Below are 23,991 nucleotides of genomic sequence, written 5' to 3'. Positions count from 1 at the left end.
TGCATTTGTGGAAAGCCTGAGAGAAAAGCGAATCCCACAGTTCTGGCAGCCTGGCTTGCTTCAGCCATGGTGGACAACGCACAGAGCTGCTGAACTGAGCTTTATTGAAAAGGGCATCAATCACCTCACTAATGCATTGATGTGGCACCAATTGTGAGATTCTGCAGAGGTCTCCAGTGGAGCAATGGAAGGATCCGCTGGCAAGAAATTTGAGTGTGACGGTAACCTTAAGAGTGCTTAACATTGGATGCCCTCCCAGTCCTTGTGGCCACAGAGAATGTGATAAATATGAGCTGTCACATCCCGAGCAAAGGCATCTGCCGCACTGTCTTTCAATGCAGCCCATACAGACTCCATGTATGGGCTGCATCTTCCATAGACACTTGGGGCGGAATCATCCATGTTCACTGACGTTGGGTGTGCTCAGCGATGTGAGTGGACAATATGATGAGAAGGCCAAAAATCGGTTTCACAACGTCATGAAACTAGTTTTCAATCGTCCGCTCAGCCTGTCGATGGCAGGCCGTGTTTTCCACCATCAGACCTCGGGAACCTCATTGTAATACACCTGCCAGCCTGCCGGAATCATCCCCCCACTGCCGCCCACAGGATCATCTGCAGCCATATTGACATGCGTGGATAAAAACAAAAAACTGTGGATGCTGGAAATCCAAAACAGAAAATAAAAAATACCCAGAAAAACTCAGCAGTTCTGGCAGCATCGGCGGAGAAGAGTACAGTTGACGTTTCAAGTCCTCATGACCCTTCAACAGAACTAAGTAAAAATAGGAGAGGGGTGAAATATGTTATATATATATGTTATATTTCATATATAACATGTATGTTATATATGTTACATATATATTATATTTCATCCCTCTCCTAATTTTACATAGTTCTGTTGAAGGGTCATGAGGACTCAAAACGTCAACTGTACTCTTCTCCGCCGATGCTGCCAGAACTGCTGAGTTTTTCCGGGTATTTTTTATTTTTTGTTTTTGACATGCGTGGAGTTGGGCCTCTAGCTTATCTGCCCACTCAAGCAATGCAGAGGCATGAAAGTGCCCCCAAATGCTCAGAGTTTTTTACCCCTTGGGCACAGACTGCAAACTAATCAGTGTTTTAGAGGACTGCAGAACAGTTGGTTAGCTGGGCACAATGTACAATCTTCTTGCTAAAGCTGGCCGTGCAGTAATCACTGGTGGAGGCGCTCAGTGCCCCTTGCAATCTCATCATCCCGGTTTGGACCAAACTCCCACATGGTTCAAGCTAACAGTGCAGCCTTGCAGTGTGGGTTATGAGAGTGACTGCACCTGAGCTGAGAGCACAGCATGCAGTCCAATGGGCAAAGCTGCTGCCAATCGGTCAGGTGGAGTGGAGCGGACATGATTGGGGTTTCAGGTAACCATGCAGCGTACTAAACTCTGGCCATCCAAGTGGTGTCCAACACTCTCCAGGATGGTTAAAGGGGCTTCTGACTTAACCAAGAGAGCTTCTTGGTATACCCAAACTAACCCAGACATCTCTCTTTCTTTCACCCTATCAGGAGTATAGAGCCTGGTGAACTAGGTGTATGCCTCATGGCGTACTGAGAGCAGAGACAATGGAGAAGAGAGTGATGGAGGCATCTGGCTGTGCAGAGGGAGGAAAAGCACCCTCAGGAAGAAAGAGCTGCTGGGGTTCCCGCACACGCTGCAGAAGGGCCATAGCGAGCCGTCGTTGGTCGGTGTCTAGGTAGATCCAGGGTCTATAGCTGCCATCTTTCATTCCTGCAGATGATCGAGAACCAGTGTCGATGAGGACTGTGCGTGTCTAGGGAACTGGTCGGTCACATCTGCCAGCTACTGCAGGATTTGGCGCCACAGGGACATGGAGGGCATCCACTGTCAGTGGTCGTGAAAGTGACCACAGTGCTCAGTTTTTACGCCAGTGGCTCCTTTCAGGGTTGCACTGGTGACATCTGTGGGGTATCACAAGCCTCCACCCACAACTGCATTCAAGAGGTCACAGATGCCATCTTCGCAAGGGCACACAACTTTATGCATTTCACCTGGGACCAAGTGAGCCAGGATGCAAAAGCGATTAGATTTGCCCAGATCTCAGGTTTCCGGCAGGTGCAGGGTGCGATTGACTGGACTCACATGGCGCTCAGATCTCCGTTGCAACAAGGGGTCAACTATGTCAACCGCAAGAGCTTTAATTCACTGAATATGAAGCTGGTGTGTGACCACCGCAGACTCATCCTGCATGTTTTTGTTTATTCATTCATGGGATGTGGGCTTCACTGCCTGGGCCAGCATTTATTGCCCATCCCTAACTGACCTTGAGAAGGTGCTGGTGAGCTGTCTTCTTGAACTGCTGCAGTCCATGTGGTGCAGGTACACCCACAGTGCTGGTAGGGAGGGAGTTCCAGGATATTGACCCAGTGACAGTGAAAGAACAGCAATATATTTCCAAGTCAGAATGGTTAGTGGCTTGGAGGGGAACTTCCAGGTGGTGGTATTCCCATGTGTCTGCTGCCCTTGTCCTTCCAGATGCTGCTGGTCATGGGTTTGGAAGGTGCTGCCTAAGGAGCCTTGGTGAGATACTTCAGTGCATCTTGTAGATTGTACACATTACTGCCATGGTTTGTTGGTGGTGGAGGGAGTGAATGTTTGTGGATGGGGTGCCATTCAAGTGGGCTGCTTGATCCTGGATGCTGTCAAGCTCCTTGAGTGCTGTTGGAGCTGCATTCATCCAGGCAAGCGGAGAATATTCCATCACACATCTGACTTGTGTCTTGTAGATGGTGGACAGACTTTGGGGAGTCAGGAGGTGAGTTACCCGCTGCAGGATTCCTAACCTCTGACATGCTCTTGAGGCCATTTATATGGCTAGGCTAGTTCAGTTTCTGGTCAATGGTAAGCCCCAGGATGCTGACAGTGGGGAATTCAGTGGTGGTAATGATATTGAACGTCAAGGGGCGATGGTTAGATTCTCCCTTGTTGGAGATGGTCATTGCCTGCCTGGTACTTGTGTGGCACGAACATTGTTTGTCACTTGTCAGCCCAAGCCAGTATATTGTCCAGGTTTTGCTGCATTTGGACATGGACCACTTCAGTATCTGAGGAGTCACGAATGTTGCTGAACATTGTGCAATTATCAATGAACATCCCCACTTCTGACCTTATGATGGAAGGGAGTTCATTCATGAAGTAGCTGAAGATGATTGGGCCAGGACATTACCCTGAGGAACTCCTGCAGTGATGTCCTGGAACTAAGATGATTAACCTCCAACAACCGCAACCATCTTCCTTTGTGCTATGTGTGACTCCAACCAGTGAAGTGGTTTCCCCCTAATTCCAATCGACTTCAGTTTCGCTAGGGTTCCTTGATGCCACACCCGGTCATATGCTGCCTTGATGTCAAGAGCAGTCACTCTCATCTCACTTCTAGAGTTCACTTCTTTTGTCCATGTTTGAACCAAGGCTGTAATGAGGTCAGAAACTGAGTAACCCTGGTGGAAACCAAACTGGGCGTCAGTGAGCAGATTATTGTTAAGCAAGTGCCTCTTGATAGTACTGTTGATGACCCCTTTCACTACTTTACTCATGATCGAGAGTAAACTGATGAGGCAATAATTGGCCAGGTTGAATTTGTCCTGCATTTTGTGTACATACCTGGGCAATTTTCTACATTATCAGGTAAATGCTAGTGTTGTAGCTGTACTGGAACAGCTAGGCTAGGAGCACGGCAATGTCTGGAGAACAAGTCTTCAATACTATTGCCAGAATATTGTCAGGGCTCATAGCCTTTGCAGTATCCAGTGCCTTCAACTGTTTCTTGATATCACGTGGAGTGAATCAAATTGGCTGAAGACTGCCATCTGTGATGCTGTGAACCTCTAGTGGAGGCCCTGGTGGACCATCCACGCTGCATTTCTGGCTGAAGTTTGTTGCGAATGCTTTAGCCTTATCTTTTGCACTGATGTGCTGGAGTCCTCCATCATTGAGGATGGGGATATTTGTGGTGCCTGCTCCTCCAGTGAGTTGTTTAATTGTGCACCACCATTCACAACTGTATTTGGCCAAACTGCAGAGCTTAGATCTGATCTGTTGGTTGTGGAATCGCTTAGCTCTATCACTTGTTGCTTATGCTGTTTGACACGCAAGTAGACCTGTGTTGCAGCTTCATTGGGTTGACACCTCATTTTCAGGTATGCCTGGAGCTGCTCCTGGCATGCCCTCCTGCACTCTTCATTGAACCAGGGTTGATCACCTGGCTTGATAGTAATGGTAGATATGCCGGGCGATGAAGTTACAGATTGTGGTTGAGTACAGCTCTGCAGCTGCTGATGGCCCACAACACCTCATGGTTGCCCAGCCTTGAGTTGCTAGATCTGTTCGATATCTATATCATATAGCATGGTGGTAGTGCCGTAGCACATGATGGAGGGCATCCTCAGTGTGAATATGGGACTTTGTCTCAACAAGCCCCAGGCGCTGGTCACTCTTACTGATACTGTCATGAAAAGATGCATCTGTGGCAGGCAGGTTGGTGAGGATGAGGTCAAGTATGCTTTTCCCTCACCACCTGCCACAGACCCAACCGAGCAGCTATTCCCTTTAGGACTCCGCCAGCTTGGTATTTGCTGGTGATACCGAGCCACTCTTGATGGACATTGAAGTCACCCACCCAGAGTACATTCTGCGCCCTTGCCACCCTCAGTGCTTCCTCGTGGTGTTCAGCATGAGGGTGGAGGTGTGGGCAGCATGTTTGACCTGATGCCATGAGACTGTAGTTGATGTTGAGGACTCCCAGGGCAACATCCTCCTGACTATTTACTGTCCCACCACCTCTGCTGGGTCTGTCCTGCTGGTGGGACACGACATACCAGGGATGGTGATGGTGGTGTCTGGGATATGATACTTTCTGTGAGTACAGCTGACACAAGCCCCCAAATGTTAGTAAGGAGGTCTTTGTCATTTCCAGTGCCTAGGTGAATGCCTGGTGGTCTATTCAGTTTTGTTAGCTTTGTAACAGTTTAATACAACTGAATAGCTTGCTAGGCTTTTCCAAAGGCTATTTAAGAGTCAACCACATTACTGCAGACCTGGAGTCACATATCAGCCAGATCAGGACAGTATATTGCCTTCCACACAATGGTTTCATGGTCATCATTCAATTTTTAATTCCAGATTTTTAATTGAATTCAAATTCCACCTGCCAAGGTGGGATTCACATCCAGGCCCCCAGAGCATTACCCTGGGTCTCTGGATTACCAGTCCAGTGACAATACCACTACACCACCGCCTCCCCACTATCATAAAATTCACTCATTGAAAATCACTGCAACTCCTCTGGAGTGGGTTGTTATGGTGAAGTGACAGCTTGATTTGTAATTTGTAATTCCAAAGAGATATCGTTAAAGTTAGCCCTCAATTTTTAGGTCTTAGAAACTTCCATTAAATGCAGTAATGCATTTTCCTCAGGCAAGGCTTCAGTAACCCTCAAGGAACCCTCATCATCAATATAACTACAATTAATATTCCTTTGTTTTCTATATCATTATTGCATGAATATAGCAATATCCATCCCTCTTAGAGGTTGTTTGATTTTGTTTCTTTCACTCACACATATAAACCAAACATATTAAAAACCAGAAAATTAACTGATCTTCATCCAGCTTTTCCCAGTGTAGAATGCCCACCTGCAGTTCTATTACCTGGCACCACTTAATGGCCTGAAAGCTGTCACTATCTCATTTCTCAGTTAATGCAAATCAGTTTCAAGACCTTTTTTTATTTATTCAAGGGCTGTGGGTATTCCTGGCAAGTTCAGCATTTATTGCCCACTCCTAATCACTCTCAAGAATGTAATGGTGAGCATTATTCCCTCTAATTTCTTTTAGAGTGTAGGCTGATTTATTTAAAGGGGCGGACTTGTGCACAGGTACTTTGGCACATTAGTTTTTAACGACAATCCAGTAGTTTCATGGTCACCATTACTGATACTAGCTTTCAATGCCAGATTTATTTCATGAACTGAATTTGAATTCCCCACCTGCCATGATGGCATTTGAACTCACATCTCCGGATTATCCAAGAAAGAGAACTTCCAAGGGAAAGACCCACCATCCATAGTTAACTAAAAAAGTTAAAGACAGTATCTACCTTAAAGAAAAAGCATATAGTTGTGCAATGATGGGTGGCAGGCCAGAAGATTGGACAGAATATAAAGAACAGCAAAGAATGACAAAAATATTAATAAAGAGGGAAAAATCAGAGTATGAGAGAAAGCTAGCTAGAAATATAAAGATGGATAGTAAGAATTCCTATAGATATTTAAATAGGAAAGAGTTAACAAAGTGAGCGTTGGTCCTATAGAAAGTGAGTCTGGGGAATTAATAATGGAAAATAAGCAGATGGCAGATGAATTGAACAGGTATTTTGCATCAGCCTTCACTATATAGAGGGTACAAGTAACATTCCAGAAATAGCTGCATATCAGGAAAGGGAGGGAAGAACTCAGGAAAATTACAATCATCAGGGAAGTGGTACTTAGGAAATTGTTGGAGCTGCGGGCTGACAAATCGCTGGGTCCTGATGGACTTCACCCTAAGATCTTGAAAGAAGCGGCCAGTGAGATAGTTGATGCATTGGTTTTAATTTCCCAAAATTCCCTAGATTCAGGAAAGGTTCCATTAAATTGGAAAATAACAAATGTAACTCCTTTATTCAAAAAGGGAAGGAGACAGAAAACAGGAAGCTACAGGCCAGTTAGTCTAACATCTGTCATAGGAAAAATGTTAGAAGCTATTATTAAAAGGTGTAATTGCAGGGCCCGTGGAAAAATTCAAGGCACTTAGGCAGAGTCAATATGGTTTTGTGAGAGGGAAATCATGTTTAACCAATTTTTTGGAGTTCTTTGAAGGAGTTGCATGTGCTGTGGATAAAGGGGAAACGATGGATGTATTGTACTTAGATCTCCAGAAGGCATTTGATAAGGTGCTACATAAAAGGTTATTGTGGAAAATAAAAGCTTATGGTGTAGACCATTACATATTGGCATGGATAGAAGATTGGCTAGCTAACAGGAAACAGAGAATAGGCATAAATGGTCTTTTACTGTTTGGCAGGATGTGATAGGTAGTATGACACAGGGATCAGTGCTGGGGCCTCAACTTCTTACAATTTATTTCAATTTATTTATTTCAACTTGAATGAAGGGACCGAAGGTATGGTTGCTAAATTTGCTGATGACTCAAAGAAAGGTAGGAAAGTAAGTTGTGAAGAGGACATAAGGAGCCTACAAAGGGACAAAAATAGATTAAGTGAGTGGCCAAAGAACTGGCAAGTGGAGTATAATGTGGGCAAGTGGAGTATAATGTGGGCAAATGTGAAATTGTCCATTTTTGCAGGAAGAATAAAAAAGAAGCATATTATCTAAATGGTGAGAGATTGCAGAGTTCTGAGATTCAGAGGGACCTGGGTGCTCTTGTGTATGAATCACAAAAGGCTTGTATGCAGATTCAGCAAGTAATTGGGAAAGCTAATAGAATGTTATTGCATATTGCAAGGGGAATTGAATATAAAAATTGGGAGGTTATGCTTCAGTTGTATAGGACACTGGTGAGACCACATCTGGAGTACTGTGTAAAGCATTGGTCTCCTTATTTAAGGAAGGATGTAAATGCATTAAAAGCAGTTCAGACAAGGTTTACTAACTAATACCAGGAATGGGCAGGTTGTGTTATGAGGAAAGGTTGGGCAGACTCGGCTTGTATCCACTGGAGTTTAGAAGAGTAATTGAAACCTTGATTGAAACCTTTAAGATCTGTTGGATCCAGAGCTCTTTGTTTGTTGGGGCTAAAGGATTCGGGTTGCACGCTTGTTTTGGGGTGACCGCATTGGTACAGAGACAGAGAACATCAGTAGATCGTTGGTAGAATAAACACATGCTGTTTTTTTACAAACTAAACTCAGCAGCAACACATGTGTGCCTACAAGTCAAAACCCTGTCTTCACTCTTCAGTGTCTAACTCAAGATTCTTCCACAGAGGTAGCCCACGCTACTCTGCTATTGAGTATTAAAATCATATGATCTTACATTATAACTTGTCTTAAGGGTAGATTACACATCAGATCACTACATCCCTCCCACTTTACTGAAAAATATATTTTACATTTTTTTCAATTTATCAAGTTATTTACACAGATCAATAATTTACAAAGTCAGTCTCTCTGGGGGTTACTTTATGCGTGTAGAACATCTCAGCTCTACAGCTTCTGAAGTTTGATTTGGAACCTGCCTTACTGTAGTCATTTGAGCATCTGGTTCTTCAGTAGGTAGCTGTAAATCTGTTTCTTCGACTCTTTCAGGTACTGTCGGCCTTTCGAACACATTTGTGCTCGGTTGAGTTCTTTCAACAGGAGATATTGATTCAGTCTCAAACACTTATGGAATCATTTCTGGGTATTTGGTTTCTCCTCTTATGTGATCCACATGTCTCCTTATTACTCGATCTTTGACTTTCACGTGGTAGGAAAGAGAAATACTTACTAAACAACCATGTTGGTCCTTCTCTATAATTTTTCACAAATACTTTCTCTCCTACTTTAAACATTCTGTCCCGAATGTGACAGTCATGTCCAACTTTCTGACTTTCCTGCTTCTTTCTACCTTCCCCCTCAAGTTTGGCATAGTTAAGATCAGTCTCGGTCGGAGAGGCGCTTCATCAACAATCCTGCAGGTGTTACACCTGTTGCCATATGAGGGATGGTTCGAAAGTGGAAAAGAAACCGTGCTAATTTAGTGGCTATAGAATCTCCAGATAATTTCTTCATACCAGATTTGAACATCTGAATTGCTCTCTCGGTGAGCCTATTTGAAGAAGGATGGTATGGGGATGTTTTCACATGATCATTAGTGATGAGGTTTGTAAATTGTTTAAATTCAGCACTGATGAATACTGTTCCATTGTCTGATACTGGCACTTCAGGTAGTCCATTTATAGCAAAACTTTGTCATAGTTTGTCTATGGTAATGGAGGATCTGGGCAACCTCACTTACATCACTGTCCATCCATTTTGAATGAGCATCTATGGTAAGTAGAAACATTGTTCCCATAAAAGGTTCCACATAGTCAATGTGTACTCATACCCATGGCCTGCCTGGCCACACCCAGGATTGTAACGGAGCTGTTGCAGGCAATTTTTGTACTTGTTGACACTGCATACAACTTCTCACTAAGTTTTCTATTTCTCTATCCATTCCTGGCCACCAAATATAACTGCGTGCTATTGCCTTCATTTTGGAAATTCTAGCTTGTGCACTGTGAAGTTCAGATAACAATGGATTTTGCCCTTTTGGAGGAACAATCACTCGTGCTTCCCACAACAAAATACCTTCTTGGCTGGTTATCTCAGATTTTCTCTGGAAAGACGGTTTCATTTCATCAGATTCTTGTTTTTGTGGCCAACCATGAAGAACTTGATTTCTCACTTTGGATAAGACTGGGTCTCGGTTTGTCCAATCTTTAAATTGCCTAGCACATATCGGTGATCAGTCCAGGAAACTCTATAACAAAATGGGCTTCTGAGGAATTGGAACATCCTCATCTTTTATTTGCAAGGGTAAACGACTGAATGCATCTGCGTTTGAAATTTGACTTCTAGGTCTATGAATAAAAGTAAACTCATACACTGCCAAGATCAACGCCCATCTTTCTACTCTTGCTGAAGCTATAGGGGGTATAGCATTATCTTCACCAAATAGTCCTAATAATGGCTTGTGGTCCATTATAATATTAAAATGACGACTATGTACATATTGATGAAACTTTTTAACAGTGAAACTGATTGCCAGGCCTTCTTTTTCAATTTGAGAGTACTTTTTCTCTGCAGTACTGAGTGTTCTCGACACATATCCAATAGGTCGTCCTGATCCATCATCCATTCGATGGGAAAGCACTGCTCCCATTCCATAGGGAGATGCGTCACACGTTAATATCAATTCTTTTTTGGGTCAAAATGTATTTGAAGTTCAGATGATTGTAACAACTGTTTCACTTTTGTGAAAGCTTCATCCTGTGGTGTTTGCCATGACCATCTCTGGTTTTTCCTGAGCATGTAATACAGTGGTGCCAGTTCTGTCTACAAATTAGGCAAGAAGCGTCCATAGTAATTGATCATCCCCAAGAATAATTTCAGTTCGAATGTATTCCTTGGCACTGGGGCTTCTTTAATGGCTTTCACTTTTTCTTCAACTGCACGTAGGCCTTGTGAATCTACTTTGTGACCTAGGTAAGTTACCTCTTTCGCCGGGAATCTGCACTTTTCCTTTTTCACTCTCACTCTAACCTGCGAAAAATGTTTCAAAACTTCTTCCAAGTTCATCAAATGTTCCTTTTCAGTGAGTCCAGTCACAGGAACATCATCCAAATAAACTACAACATGGGGCAGTCCCTGCAGTAAACTTTCCATGGTTCTTTGGAATATGGCGCAAGCTGAAGATACGCCAAAAGGTAAACGGGAATATTGGTACAATCCCTTGTGTGTACTTATGATGACAAACTTCCGGGATGCCTTCTCTAATTCCAATTGTTGGTAGGCATTACTCATATCTAACTTGGTGTGGACCATTCCACCTGCCAGTTTAGCATATAAATCTTCAATTTTAGATATTGGGTGTCTATCAAATTTTGCTACTTTATTGACTGTTAATTTGTAGTCCCCACATATTCGAATGCTTTGGTCAGGTTTGAGAATAGGTACAACTGGTGCTGCCTACTCTGAAAATTGTACTGGCTGTATCACTCCCATTTTTTCTAATCTGTCCAGTTTGGTGTCTACCTTTTCCTGTTTTGCATAAGGTACCAGTCTTGCCTTCATGAATCTTCCTGTTGCCTCTGGATCTACATTAATTTTTGCTTGTAGACCCTCAATTTTTCCAAGTTCTTCCTTGAAAACTGAGGGATATTTTTGTCGTAGCTCTGATAGCCCATTAGTTCTCAACTGGAAGATTTCAGTCCATTCCAATTTAATTTCTTTCAGCCAGTTTCATCCGAAGAGACTAGGTCCCTCACCTGCTACTACCATCAAGGGTAATTTCACTATTTAACCTCCGAAGTGTACTGTGACATTGTCTTCTCCCATGTAAGTTTTTAATTTGACATCAGTTTCTTCCAAATTCAGCTTACGTTCTCCATGATTCAGGTATTTAAAAGTATGCTCACCAATCACTGTAGTGACTGCTCTGGTATCCACCTCCACTTTGATAGGCTTTTCATTCACTCTCATGGTTACATAGATAGGCTCTGTTCTTCGTACCTTTAAATTATATAATGAATAGATATCAGGCTTTTCAATGCTACTTATCTCATAGAGTTTTTGCTTTTGTCTGAAAGAGTACCTGATTCTATCTTTACAATGTCTTATCAGGTGTCCATTTCGATGGCAGAAGAAACATTAGATCTTTTAAAACTGTGATTCATTACAAGGTTGTCTGTTTCTACCACTGTTACTATTATGCCATATTTTTGCTGCTAAGTTATTCCTTTTAATTTGTCTGCTAGCGTTGGCTGCTTCCCGCTTCTGAACAAAGCTCTGCACTTTCGTGCTCTTTTTGGTTGAGGCTCGCCGCCCAATGTGGAGGACAGCACCATTTTGCACTCCTCATATGGCTTCTGAGTCTCGCACTGCACCTTCCATTGCCAGAGCGATTTCCAATCCCTTCTGAAAATCTAACTTTGTTTCAGCCAGTAATGTCTTCTGAATCGCATTTTCGTTTATACCGCACATCAAATGATTTCTAAGCATATCATTGGTAGATGTACCAAACTCACAATATTCAGTCAATTGCTTCAGACTTGCCACATAACAAGCAACTGTCATGCCCGCAGCTCTATTTCTTGAGTTAAATTTAAACTGTTGCATCGTCACCAACAGCTTGGGCTTGGGCTGGTTCTTTATGAGGCTCACTAAGCCATCAAAACTTTTCAGTCTGGGGCACTGGGCACCAACAGATTTTGAATTAATCTTACTCTCAAATGGGGTCAGAGGAACACGTGCCTCTTCTCCTCCCCCACCACGTCATTTGCCTGGAAGAAGAATAGTGAGACCAGTCGTCTGAAGTTGGATCGAAATCTTCCAAATTGTGGCATACCCTGAGAGGATTACTTCGACGATCAAGAAGGAAGTTTTCTTTTACTAACAACTACCGTGCGAGGTATAGCCACATTTTGGTTCTTCTGATTTCCTTCATTCTTCCTCACTTTTTATCTTGTTCTTTCCGTGGTTTTTCATGCTTTTAGTCTCATCATGAGTTTGTTGGATCCAGTGCCCTTGCTTTCTTGGGGCAAAAGGATCTGGGTTGCACGCTTGTTTCAGGGTGACCGAGTTGGTACAGAGACAGAGAACATCAGTAGATCATTGGTAGAATAAACACATGCTATTTAAAAACTAAACTCAGCAGCTACATTTGCGTGCTTACAACTCAAAACTCTGTCTTCACTCTTCAGTGTCTTAACTCAAGACTCTCCCATAGAGGTAGCACACGCTACTCTGCAATTGGGGATAAAGATCATATGATCTTACATTACAACACTTGTCTTAAAGTTATATTACACATCAGATTACTACAAATCCTGAGGGGTCTTGACAGCGTGGAAGTGGAGAGGATGGTTCCTCTTTTGGAAGAATCTAGAAATAGGGTCACTGTTTAAAATAAGGAAGTGCCCATTTAAGACAGAGATTAGGAGAATTTTTTTCTCTCAGAGGGTGGTGAATCTTTGGAACTCCCTTCCTTAAAATGCAGTGAAAGTAATCTTTGAATATTTTGAAGACAGAGGTAGATAGATTCTTGATTAACAAGGGGGTGAAATATTATTGGGGTTAAGCAGAAGGTTACAATCACAAAGGCGATGATCTTATTGAATGGCTGAGCAGATTTGAGGGGCTGAGTGGCCTACTCCTGCTCCTAATTCATATGTTCGTATCAGTCTGCGTTTCAGGATTACTAGTCCAGTGGCATAAACACTATGATGCCATCCTGAATTGCCTTCTAGAGGTGTCATTAAGCATAGAATTTTTTAATCTGGTCATTACTGTAATGTTATCATTGACTGCATTACATGCTCAAATAATACGATGATTTCTGATAGTTTGCAGTGAAGCATGGTGCACTTTCATGTGTCTCTATAGTGCTGAGTTTTATGACTGAGTATATAACAGCTACTGCTGATCTTCAGTTCACTGCCATTCGGTTAATCTTGCATTACAGTGAGAAATCTCTTAACAAAAAGAGAAATAGAAATACCTGGAAAAACTCAGCAGATTTGGCAGCATCAGCGGAGGAGAGCACAGTTGACATTTCGAGTCCTCATGCCTCTTCAACAGAACAGAAATCTCTTAACCTTGGTTTTGGTGTTTGTGTGAAATGCTGGACTGGGCTTTTGTGGAAGCCTTTGACAGTCTTATTGTTTGTGAGAAATGATTTCTAACCTTTCTTATTTTCCTTGTGTTTTTTATTAACAGGTGCAATAATGAAAATGAGTGGTATCAAATCCATGAAAATATAATTCGCAAATCTAGCAACAAATACAATGCTGCCAGCACAAATTACGGTAAATCTCTGCAGCCTATTTAAACTCTTGGCTCATATGTGAAAATCATTTTTTGAGACTTTTCTGCCCCAAACCTGAGCCCTCGATCAGTAAATTATTGTCCTGTGTGCATAGGAGAAATGCTATTATTCCCATTGTACTTCTATGTCATAATTTATATTTAGATTGCAGCCTCCCTTTAACAAGCATCATTATAACTTATAATTAATTTTCAAAAATACCCAAGCCATTCCCTATCTCAAGTTTTGCAAGTTGTTGATGGTGAAAAATTTTGTTGCAGTAACTCTACCACCGATATAATTGCTCAACAGTCCATGGTCCTCTTCGATAATTACACTCACCAGTTTAAGCAAGTTGAACCAATAAATAATGTAGTGCTAAATATATGAATTAAATTAGAACAGTAACAATAGGTGTTGGTAACCTATTACTAAGTGTTTGAGACTGCACATTGAGAGATTCCCAACCACAGTGCCTCAGGAACAGAGACCTGATTTACACCCAGGTCAGAATTTTCTCATCGCATGCCAACGCGTAAAATGACGCGCGGTGACATCGGGCAAGCGTCCCGACATCACCGCATGCCATCGTGACATTTAGATGGTCGAGCATGCAATGATCTCCAATGCATGCCCACCATTAATTAACGAGCCTTTTAAGGCCCTTAAGGCAGCAACTGTTGGGGATTTTTCGGGGCCCGTGCGATCTTCAGGTCGTTGCACAGGTGCAACGGACAGGCGAGCAGGCCACATTTGTATAAACCTCATCCATGGGCGGGATACAAGGGGTGAGTGGGGTCGCGAGTGTTAATGTCAGACATCTAATGCTTACAGTTACTGATACTTGCCTGTGTGAGCAGGAATACTTTAAAACTCTTCACAGCTGCTTGGACAGGGGTAACAGCCTTCATGACAGGACTCTTGAGTCAACATCATTTCTGGGGCCTTGCTGGTTTCAGGAAGCCTTCCCTTAGCCTGGGAATGGAAGTTGTGCTGTCCACTGGAGGCACCTCCTCTGAGGAGGAAGGCAGGGCCAGAAGGGGGAGGAAGCCAGGAGTTCACATTCAGCCTCCAGGGGAGCCACCTTTGGGAGGAGAGGAGCAGGCACAAGGGGCACAGAGCCAACAGGAAGTCCAAGGCGGAAGGGGCCACAGAAGACGCCACTAACCTGCTGTCAGGGTTTACAGGCGGTAAAGCAGCTACCTCAATATGTCTGAGGTGCAGTGCTGAAGGAGGCTCCATCTCTCAAGGGAGACAGTCACCTCTCATTTGTCAGATGATAGGCCCTGAGATCTGCACCAACTGTCTGGGTGGGCACCCTATGCCAGTGGCACTGAAGGTCACGTCTGCCCTCAACCTCTATGCCTCTGGCTCTTTCTAGGGGTTGGTGGGTGATCTTTGTGGAGTTTCCCAATCAGCTGTCCACACTTGTGTCAAGCAGGTGACAAACACTCTATTCAGGCATGCATTGACTTTTACCTGCTACTGCTGGGATGAGGCCAGCCAGACAGAGCGAGCCAGAGGCTTCGCAGCGATTGCTAGCTGCTTCCATGTCCAGGGTGCAATCGACTGCACATATGTGGCCATCAAGGCGCCAGCGGGTGAGCCCAGTACCTTCGTCAACAGGAAGGGATTCCACTCCTTGAACATGCAGATAGTGTGTGATCACAAGATGCAGATTCTGCAAGTCTGTGCAAGGTACCGAGGCAGGTCCGATGATGCTTACATCCTCAGACACTCACAGGCACCGAGGCTCTTCAGTGCTTCAGCCCAGCTGAATGAATGCCTCCGGAGAGACAAGAGCTATCCCCTCAGATGGTGGCTCATGATGCCCCTCCACCATCCAAGAACAGAGGCTGAGCAGCAGTACTATAGGAGCTATGCCTCCGCAAGAGCTGTGGTAGAGAGAACCATAGGTCTTCTCAAGATGCGCTTCTGATGCCTGGCCTGTTCAGGGAGTGCACTCCAGTACCCCCCAGATCGTGTGTCACTGATGGTGGTTGCATGCTGCCCTCTCCACAATCTGACGCTGGAAAGGGGCGACGCAGTGGACAAAGAAGTCATAGACGCAGTTGCTCTGGCTGCACACGATGAATCCAGTAGTGACTCCTAGGATGAGCATGCACAGGAGAACACTAAGGGGATAGACACTGACCTGGTAATACTCTCAGGGACACCTGGGAGGCTTTAATCCAACGAACCTTCAGCTAGCTCTCAACAGATGGACTTCCAACACAAGCCAGGGCTGCAGCCTCCATACTCAATACCTGAGTGCAAAATCTGCCTTGGTAGGAACATTAACTAAGGGCCTTGTCAAAAAAGCTCAATGTCAAACAACTCACTCATAACATCATAGGTTCCTGTCCAGCTGCAGAAGTAATAAATCACCCTGAGCCATGCTCACACATCAAAATTTAATGATTTAACAAAATGAAGTACAAAAAAAAATTAGAAAGGTGTTTTACTTCACACTGAGTGGTCATGAACTAATAGCGGGGCAACATAAAACCACCAGTGAGAAACCCATGGTGTGCTTAAGGTGCCTTAAGTTTGCGGGTGCTACGCCTTGGTGCTCCCTCCTCGCTGGCACTGGCATCTGCGACAGCCTGCTCACTGTGCTGTCCTGTTGGCCTCGATGACCTTGGCGGGCCTCCTCTGACCCATGGAGCCTTTGATGGCCCCACCTGGGAGGGAGTGGTCAGCTCCACAGCTGGCATCTCCCCTGTCGCCACAGCCTCATCGGATCCCACGGTCACTGGCAGAGGGGTGGAGGAGCTGCTGCCCTCATCTAGAGCACCCTGAGAGGAGCCCGCAGAGACGACAGACAGCTCCTGCGCCGACGTGAAGTCACTTCGGACCTCCTTGCTCACCATTGATGGATGGCACGGAGCTGGGATACTTAGTACCCAAACCATCTCCCATACTGGCTGAGGTCAGTGCCGCTGTGAGGGCTTGCAGGTCCAAGTGCAACCCCAGGAGGCCCTGATTGTTCTCCTGGAGGAGCCTCTCCACGAGAGTCGCCACTCTCTCCATGGAGGAAGCACAGTGCTCGGCCACGAGGCTCATTGCATCGGTGATGCTCCACGTGGACTCCTGCAGCATGGCCACCATGCCACGCATAACCTTATGTATCTCCACCAGATCCTCCCGCATACCATGCTGCAGTTCCAGCATTTGCTGCCTCACGGATGACTCCAGAGGCACATTATCAGCCATCAGCCGAGCCTGTGCCTGGTCCCCAGCAGTCCTCCGACTGCCGGTGCCATGGGCACTCTCTGTCTCCGCCTGCACCTCAAGCAACTGTGAAGTACCCTTACCGTTGTGCCCCAGGACACTAGCTGATCATCTAATTCCCACCAAGGTGCTAGTATCTGCGCTGGTGCCTGCCTGGAAGAGGTGGCGTGATACTGGTGATTTCAATTGTTCAGCGCCCTTAGGAGTGAGAGGTGGCTCCTCTGCCTCCTCCTCCTGGCCCTGCTCCGGTGATGCTGAAAGGAAGAACGAGGACATTTGATTTGTTAAAGTGGAGACAATGTCAATGTGCATGCCTGTCCCCCAGATCAGAACGCTCTCATCTTTCCATAATCAATGGTCAACCCATGTTGCAAGCTTCAATCACTGAACATTCAGCAGTGCCATGGCTGCTGGGTCACAGATGGCGACCTCAGTGCTCGTCAATCTTACCTCCTCGTGGCACCCCAGCCTCTTCCCCACCGGTGGACCTGGGCGCATGGAGCCTCTCCAGATCTATCACCTCCTGCTTGTATCTGGTCACAATGGCCAACTGGGTCTGGCCTCCTCCAGTCTGCATCCACTCGGTGGCATTGTGTGCAGTTTCTCCTGAAAAGGAGAGAAGAGCATTGATTAATCCAACCTATACCTGGATTCTCATCACATCCCTGCCACCCCAACCAGAGTGGGACATTGCAGGACTTCAATGCTTCGTCATCCCACAGCTGCCGCACACTCACACCAAGAAGCCAGGGCTGACCCCCACGCCCTTGCCCACATACTGCCCCCATCACATTTGGCACCACACGGGAGGGTGGTTCATTGGGGTGCAGGAGGGAAGGGTGGACAGAGTCACAGCACTGGGGTGGGTGAGGAATGAAGAGGGGGCCTAAGTCTGATGAGGCAGTGTTGGATCTGCAGCTAGAAAGCAGAGGCAGTCTTAGGGCAGTGCGCATCATATATTCAGGGCCAGAACGCAGAGACATTCCTGGGGCTGTGCACGCCATGCTACAAGGCTGTGCCTGGCACTCATTTCCTGGTCCCAGTCCAGGGAGGGTTGGGCCTGTCCATCTTATGTCAGTTGTGCACAGAATGGTGTGCAAGGAGTGATCAGTCCTCACACATCTCGGTCCTGGGGTTGGTGGCTTGGTATTGGGCTGCAGATGGCACAGTCACAGTCAGCGGGGACTTCTGCAGTCTGTAAATAGGGAACTGGTCACTAAGAGGGGGGCACTCGATGGTCTCATGGAGGAGGAATCATGGTAGGTCACTGTGCATAGAGCCTTAGCATAGTGCATTGTGCCAAGATTGGGAGGGATGAGGTCAACATGAGGCTTTGGGACATCAACAGTAAATGGTTCAGCAGGGAGTATGAGGATATCCAGAAGAATCATGATGGGCTCCAGGATTGGAGGGAGAGGCAGGATGATCAGAGGGAGAGAAATTTGCACATGATGCCCTCCCAGGATGATAGGAGGAACTTGGACGGTAACACGGGGGTGGGGGGGCATTGGAAGCTGGTCTCATAATAGAACTGGAGCAGCACTATTTCGCCAACCGATCGAATGACACAGTTAGAAAATAACCTAGGAAAAACATTGCCAGGGGAGGAGTCTGAGAGCTTGTGGGAGGAATCAACTATTGCACTTTAGGGGCACCCTAATAATTTCCACTTCAGGATGAGGAGAGCAAGGCTCAGCTGAGACGTGTTAGTAATACTCAAGTGCCAATTGAAAGATTTGGGCACCTTAACTCATGGTGTGCATTCTTGTAGGAATCCATAGCATCTTGGGCCCAAATGTTCATGAGGTTTGAATAACCATTTGTCCCTCTCATAGGAATATGCAAAGGTCAAAAGGATCCAACTGTACAGAGTCAATGGTAAAAGAGCCAAAAACTCCAAACACACCTAAATAATTACAGTCATTGCATTAGTCCCTTCTAAGAAGCACTAGCACTGACCCCCTGGTGACCTGTTCCCAAGCCTTGGTGATGAGGTTGGTGGACCTCCAGCTCCCATCACGGGGGGTAAAGGATCTCCCACTGGTCCTCGACTACCTCGAGGGGTGCCAGCAGTGCCTTGTTGCTGAACTTGGGTGCACACCGCTAGTCTCTTCTTGAGGCCATTCTGGTGCTTGCCACAAGTCCTGGGCTGTAGAGACTGAATGTGTCGGTACCATTTAAATATGGCACCCGGAAATATGAAACGATGATATAAAGGTGGGGCGGACGAATCCCAGCCCGCCCTGCCATGAGATAGGACGTGCTGCTCATTCATACATACATAATGAGTTCAGAAGCGGACCATCTGGCACGGAAGCCCGTTACATCGGCTGACGGGATCCATGCCAAACCTCCAGAGTGGAAAATTCCACCCTATATTTCTGGTTGGTTACTCTCACATTCTATTTTTTCCCTTTTTATCAACCTTTTGCTGGCAATTTGGTTTCTAAAATACTTGCAATCTTCAGATTTGCGATTGTTCTTTGCAACATTATAAGCCTTTTCTCTTAATCTAATACTATCCTTAACTTCCTGAGTGAGCCACAGATTGGGTCTTTGTGAGTTTTTGTTTTTCAATGGAATGTATTTTTGTTGAACATTTTGAATTGTTTCTTTAAATGTTTCCCACTGTTTATTTATCATATCTTTTAGTCTATTTACCCAATCAACTGAAGCCAGTTCTCCCCTCATACTTTTGTAATTGGCTTTGTTTAGTTTAGATTCTTGGTTGTGCTCGGACTATGTCACTTTCAAACGTAACATAGAATTCAATGGTATTATGATCACTATTTCCCAGTGGATCTTTCACTATGACATTACTAATTATTCCTGCTTTATTACACAATACTCAGCTTAAGATAGCTTTAGCCCTAGTCAGTACCACATATTGCTTCAGGAACCTATCACGAAAGTATTCAATGAAGTCTAGTCCACCCTTGCCAATTTGATTCTCCCAGTCCAAATAAAGTCCCCCACAATGATTACATTGCCTCTGTTACAAGCTTCAATACTTTTTTGTTTAATGCTCTGTCCAACAGTATAACTACTGTCAGAGGGTCAACAAACCACTCCCACCAGTGTTTTCTGAGTCTTGCTATTCCTAATTTCCACCCACACTGATTCTACATCATAATCTTCTGAGGCCACTAATGCCTTTATGTCATCCTTTACTATCAGGGCTACCCCTCCTCCTTTGCCATTCTGTCTGTCTTTCCAGAATATTGTGCTCCCTGGAATATTTACTTCCCAACCTTAATTACCTTTCAATCATGGGCAGAATTTTCCATGTATGCTGGTGTTGGGTGTGTTCGGTGGCATGAGCAGACAAAATGGCAAGAAGACCAAAAACCGGTTTCACGATGTCATGAAACCAGTTTGCAGTCATCCACTCCACCCGTCAATGGCAAGCCGCATTTCCTGCCGTCGGATGTTGGGAACCTCGTTGCAATACATCTGCATATCATTATAAGCCTAGCCAGCCAGAATCATCCCCACACATTGGATCATCTGAACATATATAAGGCATGCACTTGACAGGCTGCACTTTGAGGGAAACTCAGAGGTGAGTGTACAGTAAGGTTGTGCAGCACTCACCAGGGTCACCTATTGGACTTCAAAGTGGAAGCGACTTGGGAGATAAGGGCTGCACTGTAGTCGAGGTGACTTGAGGCAGGGGGCAAGGGCTGCACTGCGGTCGATGCGACTTGGGGGAGTGCTGCACTGCGGTCGAGGCAACTTGAGGAAGGGGTAAGGGCTGCATTGTGGTTGATGGTAGAGCACAAGCACGTGCAGGGTGAGAGGGGAGCCAACCATTAGGGAAACCTTGTATAAAGTGACCATTCCTCCGCAGCTGAGACAGTTCAGACGCAGCCACATTGACTTGCTTGGAGTCGGGCCTCTAGCTTATCAACCCACTCAAGCAACACAGAGGCATGAAAGCGCCACCAAGTGCTCCTGAACTTTTCAACCCTTGGACACAGACAGCAAACTAATGAGAATTTTAGTGGACTGCAGAACAGTTGAACAACTGGACACATTGTAAAATCTCCTTGCTAAAGTTGGCCATGGAGCAGTCACCGGTGGAGGTGCTCACAGCCCCTCGCAATGTCATCAGTCAGGTTTCAACCAGTTTCCCCCATGGTTCAAGCTAACAGTCCAGCGTTGTGATGTGGGTTAGGAGAATGCTTGCACCTGAACTAAGAGCACAGCATGTAGTCCAGTGAGCGAAGCTGCTGCCAATCAGTCAAGTGGAGTGGGGTGGAGGTGGGTGGGGTTTCAGGTAGCCATTCAGTGCACTAATCTCTGGGCATGCAAGGAGTGGCCAGAACTCTCCAGCATGCGTTAAGTGGCCTTCAGACTTAACCAAGAGAGGTTCTTAGTACACCCAAGCTAACCCACGCATCTCTCTCTTCCATCCTGCAGGAGGAGTACATCAGGAGCATTGAGCCTGATGACCTAGCTGTATGCCTCGTGACATACAGAGGGTGAAGACAAAGGAGAAGAGAGCAACCCAGGTGCCTGGCTGGGGAGAGGAAGGATCAGCACCCTCAGGAAGAGCAGGCAATGGGGCTCTCGCACATGCTGCTGAAGAGTCATAGCAAGCCGTCGCTGGTCGGCGCCTAGCTAGACCGAGGGTTTATAGGTGCTGCCTTTCATTCTTGCAGATGATTGAGAACTAGTGTGACCAAAGACTGTGCATGTCTAGGGAATTGATTGGTCACATCTGCCAGCTGCTGCAAGATTTGGCACCATGGAGACATGGAGGGCATTCACTGCCTGTGGCCATGAAAGTGACCGTGGTGCTCAATTTTTATACCACTGGTCCCTTTCAGGATTCCATAGGTGACCTCTGTGAGATTTTGCAAGCCTCCACCCACAAATGCATCCATGAGGTCACGGATGCCAGTTTCATGAAGGCAACTTTGTGCTTTTCGCCCGGGACCAGGAAAGCCAGCAAAAGCACTGGAATTTGCCCAGATCTCAAGTTTCCCACAGGTACAGGGTGCCATTAACTGCACTCATGTGGCACTCAGATCTCCATGGCAACAAGCAGTCAACTACATCAACCACAAGGGTTTCGACTCACTGAATATTCAGCTGGTGTGCAACCACCACAAATGCATCCAGGGAGTGTCCACGATTCCTATAGCCTTAGCAGGTCTCAGATCCCTGACATCTTCCAGGGCCCACAGAGGCTGCAGGGTTGGCTCCTTGGGGACAAGGGCGAGCTGCAGACGACATGGCTGATGACATCCATGCGGTGGCCTCAAACTGTAGCAGAGTGAAGGTATAATGAGGCTCATGCTGCAACTCGCACCCTGGTGAAGCAAACCATCCGGATGCTGAAAATGAGGTTCCAATGCTTGGTTCGGTCTGATGGAGCCCTGCAATATAGTCTGCAGAGGGTGTCATGAATTGTCATTGCCTGCAGCGCCCTTTACAACCTGGCGCTGCAACAGGGAGAGGAGCTGGCTGAGGAGGAGATGGAGGAACAGCACATCTCCTCTGATGAGGAGGACGTCGATGGCGATGAGGGTGAGGAGGTCCTCGAATGCAACGATGATGGCAATGAGGCGCGTTTGAGAGGCCCTCATAACTGCTAGATTTATGGAGGATGAAGATGACATGCATTGAGGAGACACCATAGATCCTGACATTGCATCTGTGAATGTTTGTCTCCAGGCTGGCTGACGGCAGTGCACATACCTTCTGTGAAAATGCTCATGCCATGGAGACACAGCGGAGGCTCTCATTGCCACTGAACTCCAGGAGGATGATGATGATATGCAATGAGCACAATGCATAGATCTTCACATAGCCTCTGTGAATGTCTGACTCCTGTCTGGCCGAGGGCAGCTCATTTGCACTTTGTGATCAGGATCATATCATGGTGACGCAACTGTGAAACTTTATATGCACCTGATCATTTGTCAGCCTTCAGCACCTAAGCCCTTCAGGAGCACAATGTCACTGGTCACAGATGCTGATGAGATGGGTGCCAGCCTTACCATCAAGATGCTGAGAGGACACAGAGAGAATGATTAAACTCTGTGACGGCTGCCCACGACATTCTGGCAGCAATGATCAGCACCATCGAGGTGCAGGCATCAGTAATGTATCCAGTGAGCATGAGGCTGGACCATTACTTTGGTCTGAAAGCTGCATGAAGCACAGGGAAGAGGCTCTGGACTGAGACATGACTTTACCTTGTGCAGGAACCAAGGTTTCACATCTGATTGATACAATCACTGCTCATCAGAACAAGGAGCCATAGGCAGGGAGACATTCTTGAGAGTTTATTTACAATAGTGAAGATTATATACAAGTGATTAACACCTGTGCCCAGGCTGTGCAGCTACATCTTCTTAACCTTCCTAACCCTGCTGCGATGTCTCGGTGCCCCCCCCACCACGCCCCCGACATCCACATTGGAGGTGGATGCATTCTGCTGACTGCTATGCCCTGTCTGTGATGGCCTTGATGGGCATCCTCTGGAGGGCTGAGACTTGGAGGGCCCTGGCCTGTTTTCGGGGTCCTGCTGTGTGGCAGTAGCACTTTTCTCGGCCTATGGAGCTGGAGCTGCTGAGATCACAGGAAGGTGGGGTTCGGATGGGCCGGACACACCTGGAGTCACCTGGGTGGATGGCCCCGGGGTGTCGTGCTGCTGGTCCTCCTCCCTATCGGTGCCCGATGACCCCTGGCTGACTCCTTGAGGAGATGGGAAGCTGGAGTGAGATTGAGTTGCCCACGCCCCTCTCGCGTATACACTGTTGGAGGCCAACTATGGCGTCAGTGAGCCCTATCCTATGCTTTAAACCCCCCCAGACAATCTGTCTTCTAATAACTTTTCCCCAGCTGACACACACACACGCAAACACACAGCCTTCTTCACAAAATAACACAATATTCCCCAAAATTATTAAAAAATAATACCTATTCTCACACCTCCCTCCTTGTAAAAAAAAGAACCATCATAATTTCAAAAAGATGGTTTTATTTTCTCAACCCATTTCATAGTCCTTACTCCTTAATGTATTTATCTATACAAACATACTATTACACTATGGTGTACATGCATCAACCATAAAAATATATACGAGTCTTTTGTAAAAATAGAGTTCATTCCAATCCAATCTCCATTTACCAATGTCCAAG

At 45.8% G+C, this 23,991-nt stretch overlaps 1 protein-coding gene across 1 annotated transcript in view; it reads left to right on the top strand.

The window, feature by feature from the left end:
- dock3 (dedicator of cytokinesis 3) overlaps positions 1-23,991 on the top strand; it is a 1,401,685-nt gene that overhangs the window by 937,426 nt on the left and 440,268 nt on the right. Inside the window, 1 exon segment of the mRNA XM_041191502.1 lies at positions 13,515-13,603. Within this exon segment, the coding sequence (XP_041047436.1) occupies positions 13,515-13,603 (89 nt within the window).

The sequence above is a fragment of the Carcharodon carcharias genome, chromosome 7 (genome assembly GCF_017639515.1).
Source record: "Carcharodon carcharias isolate sCarCar2 chromosome 7, sCarCar2.pri, whole genome shotgun sequence".
Lineage (NCBI taxonomy): Eukaryota > Metazoa > Chordata > Chondrichthyes > Lamniformes > Lamnidae > Carcharodon > Carcharodon carcharias.
This window is presented reverse-complemented; position numbering and strand designations above follow the sequence as displayed.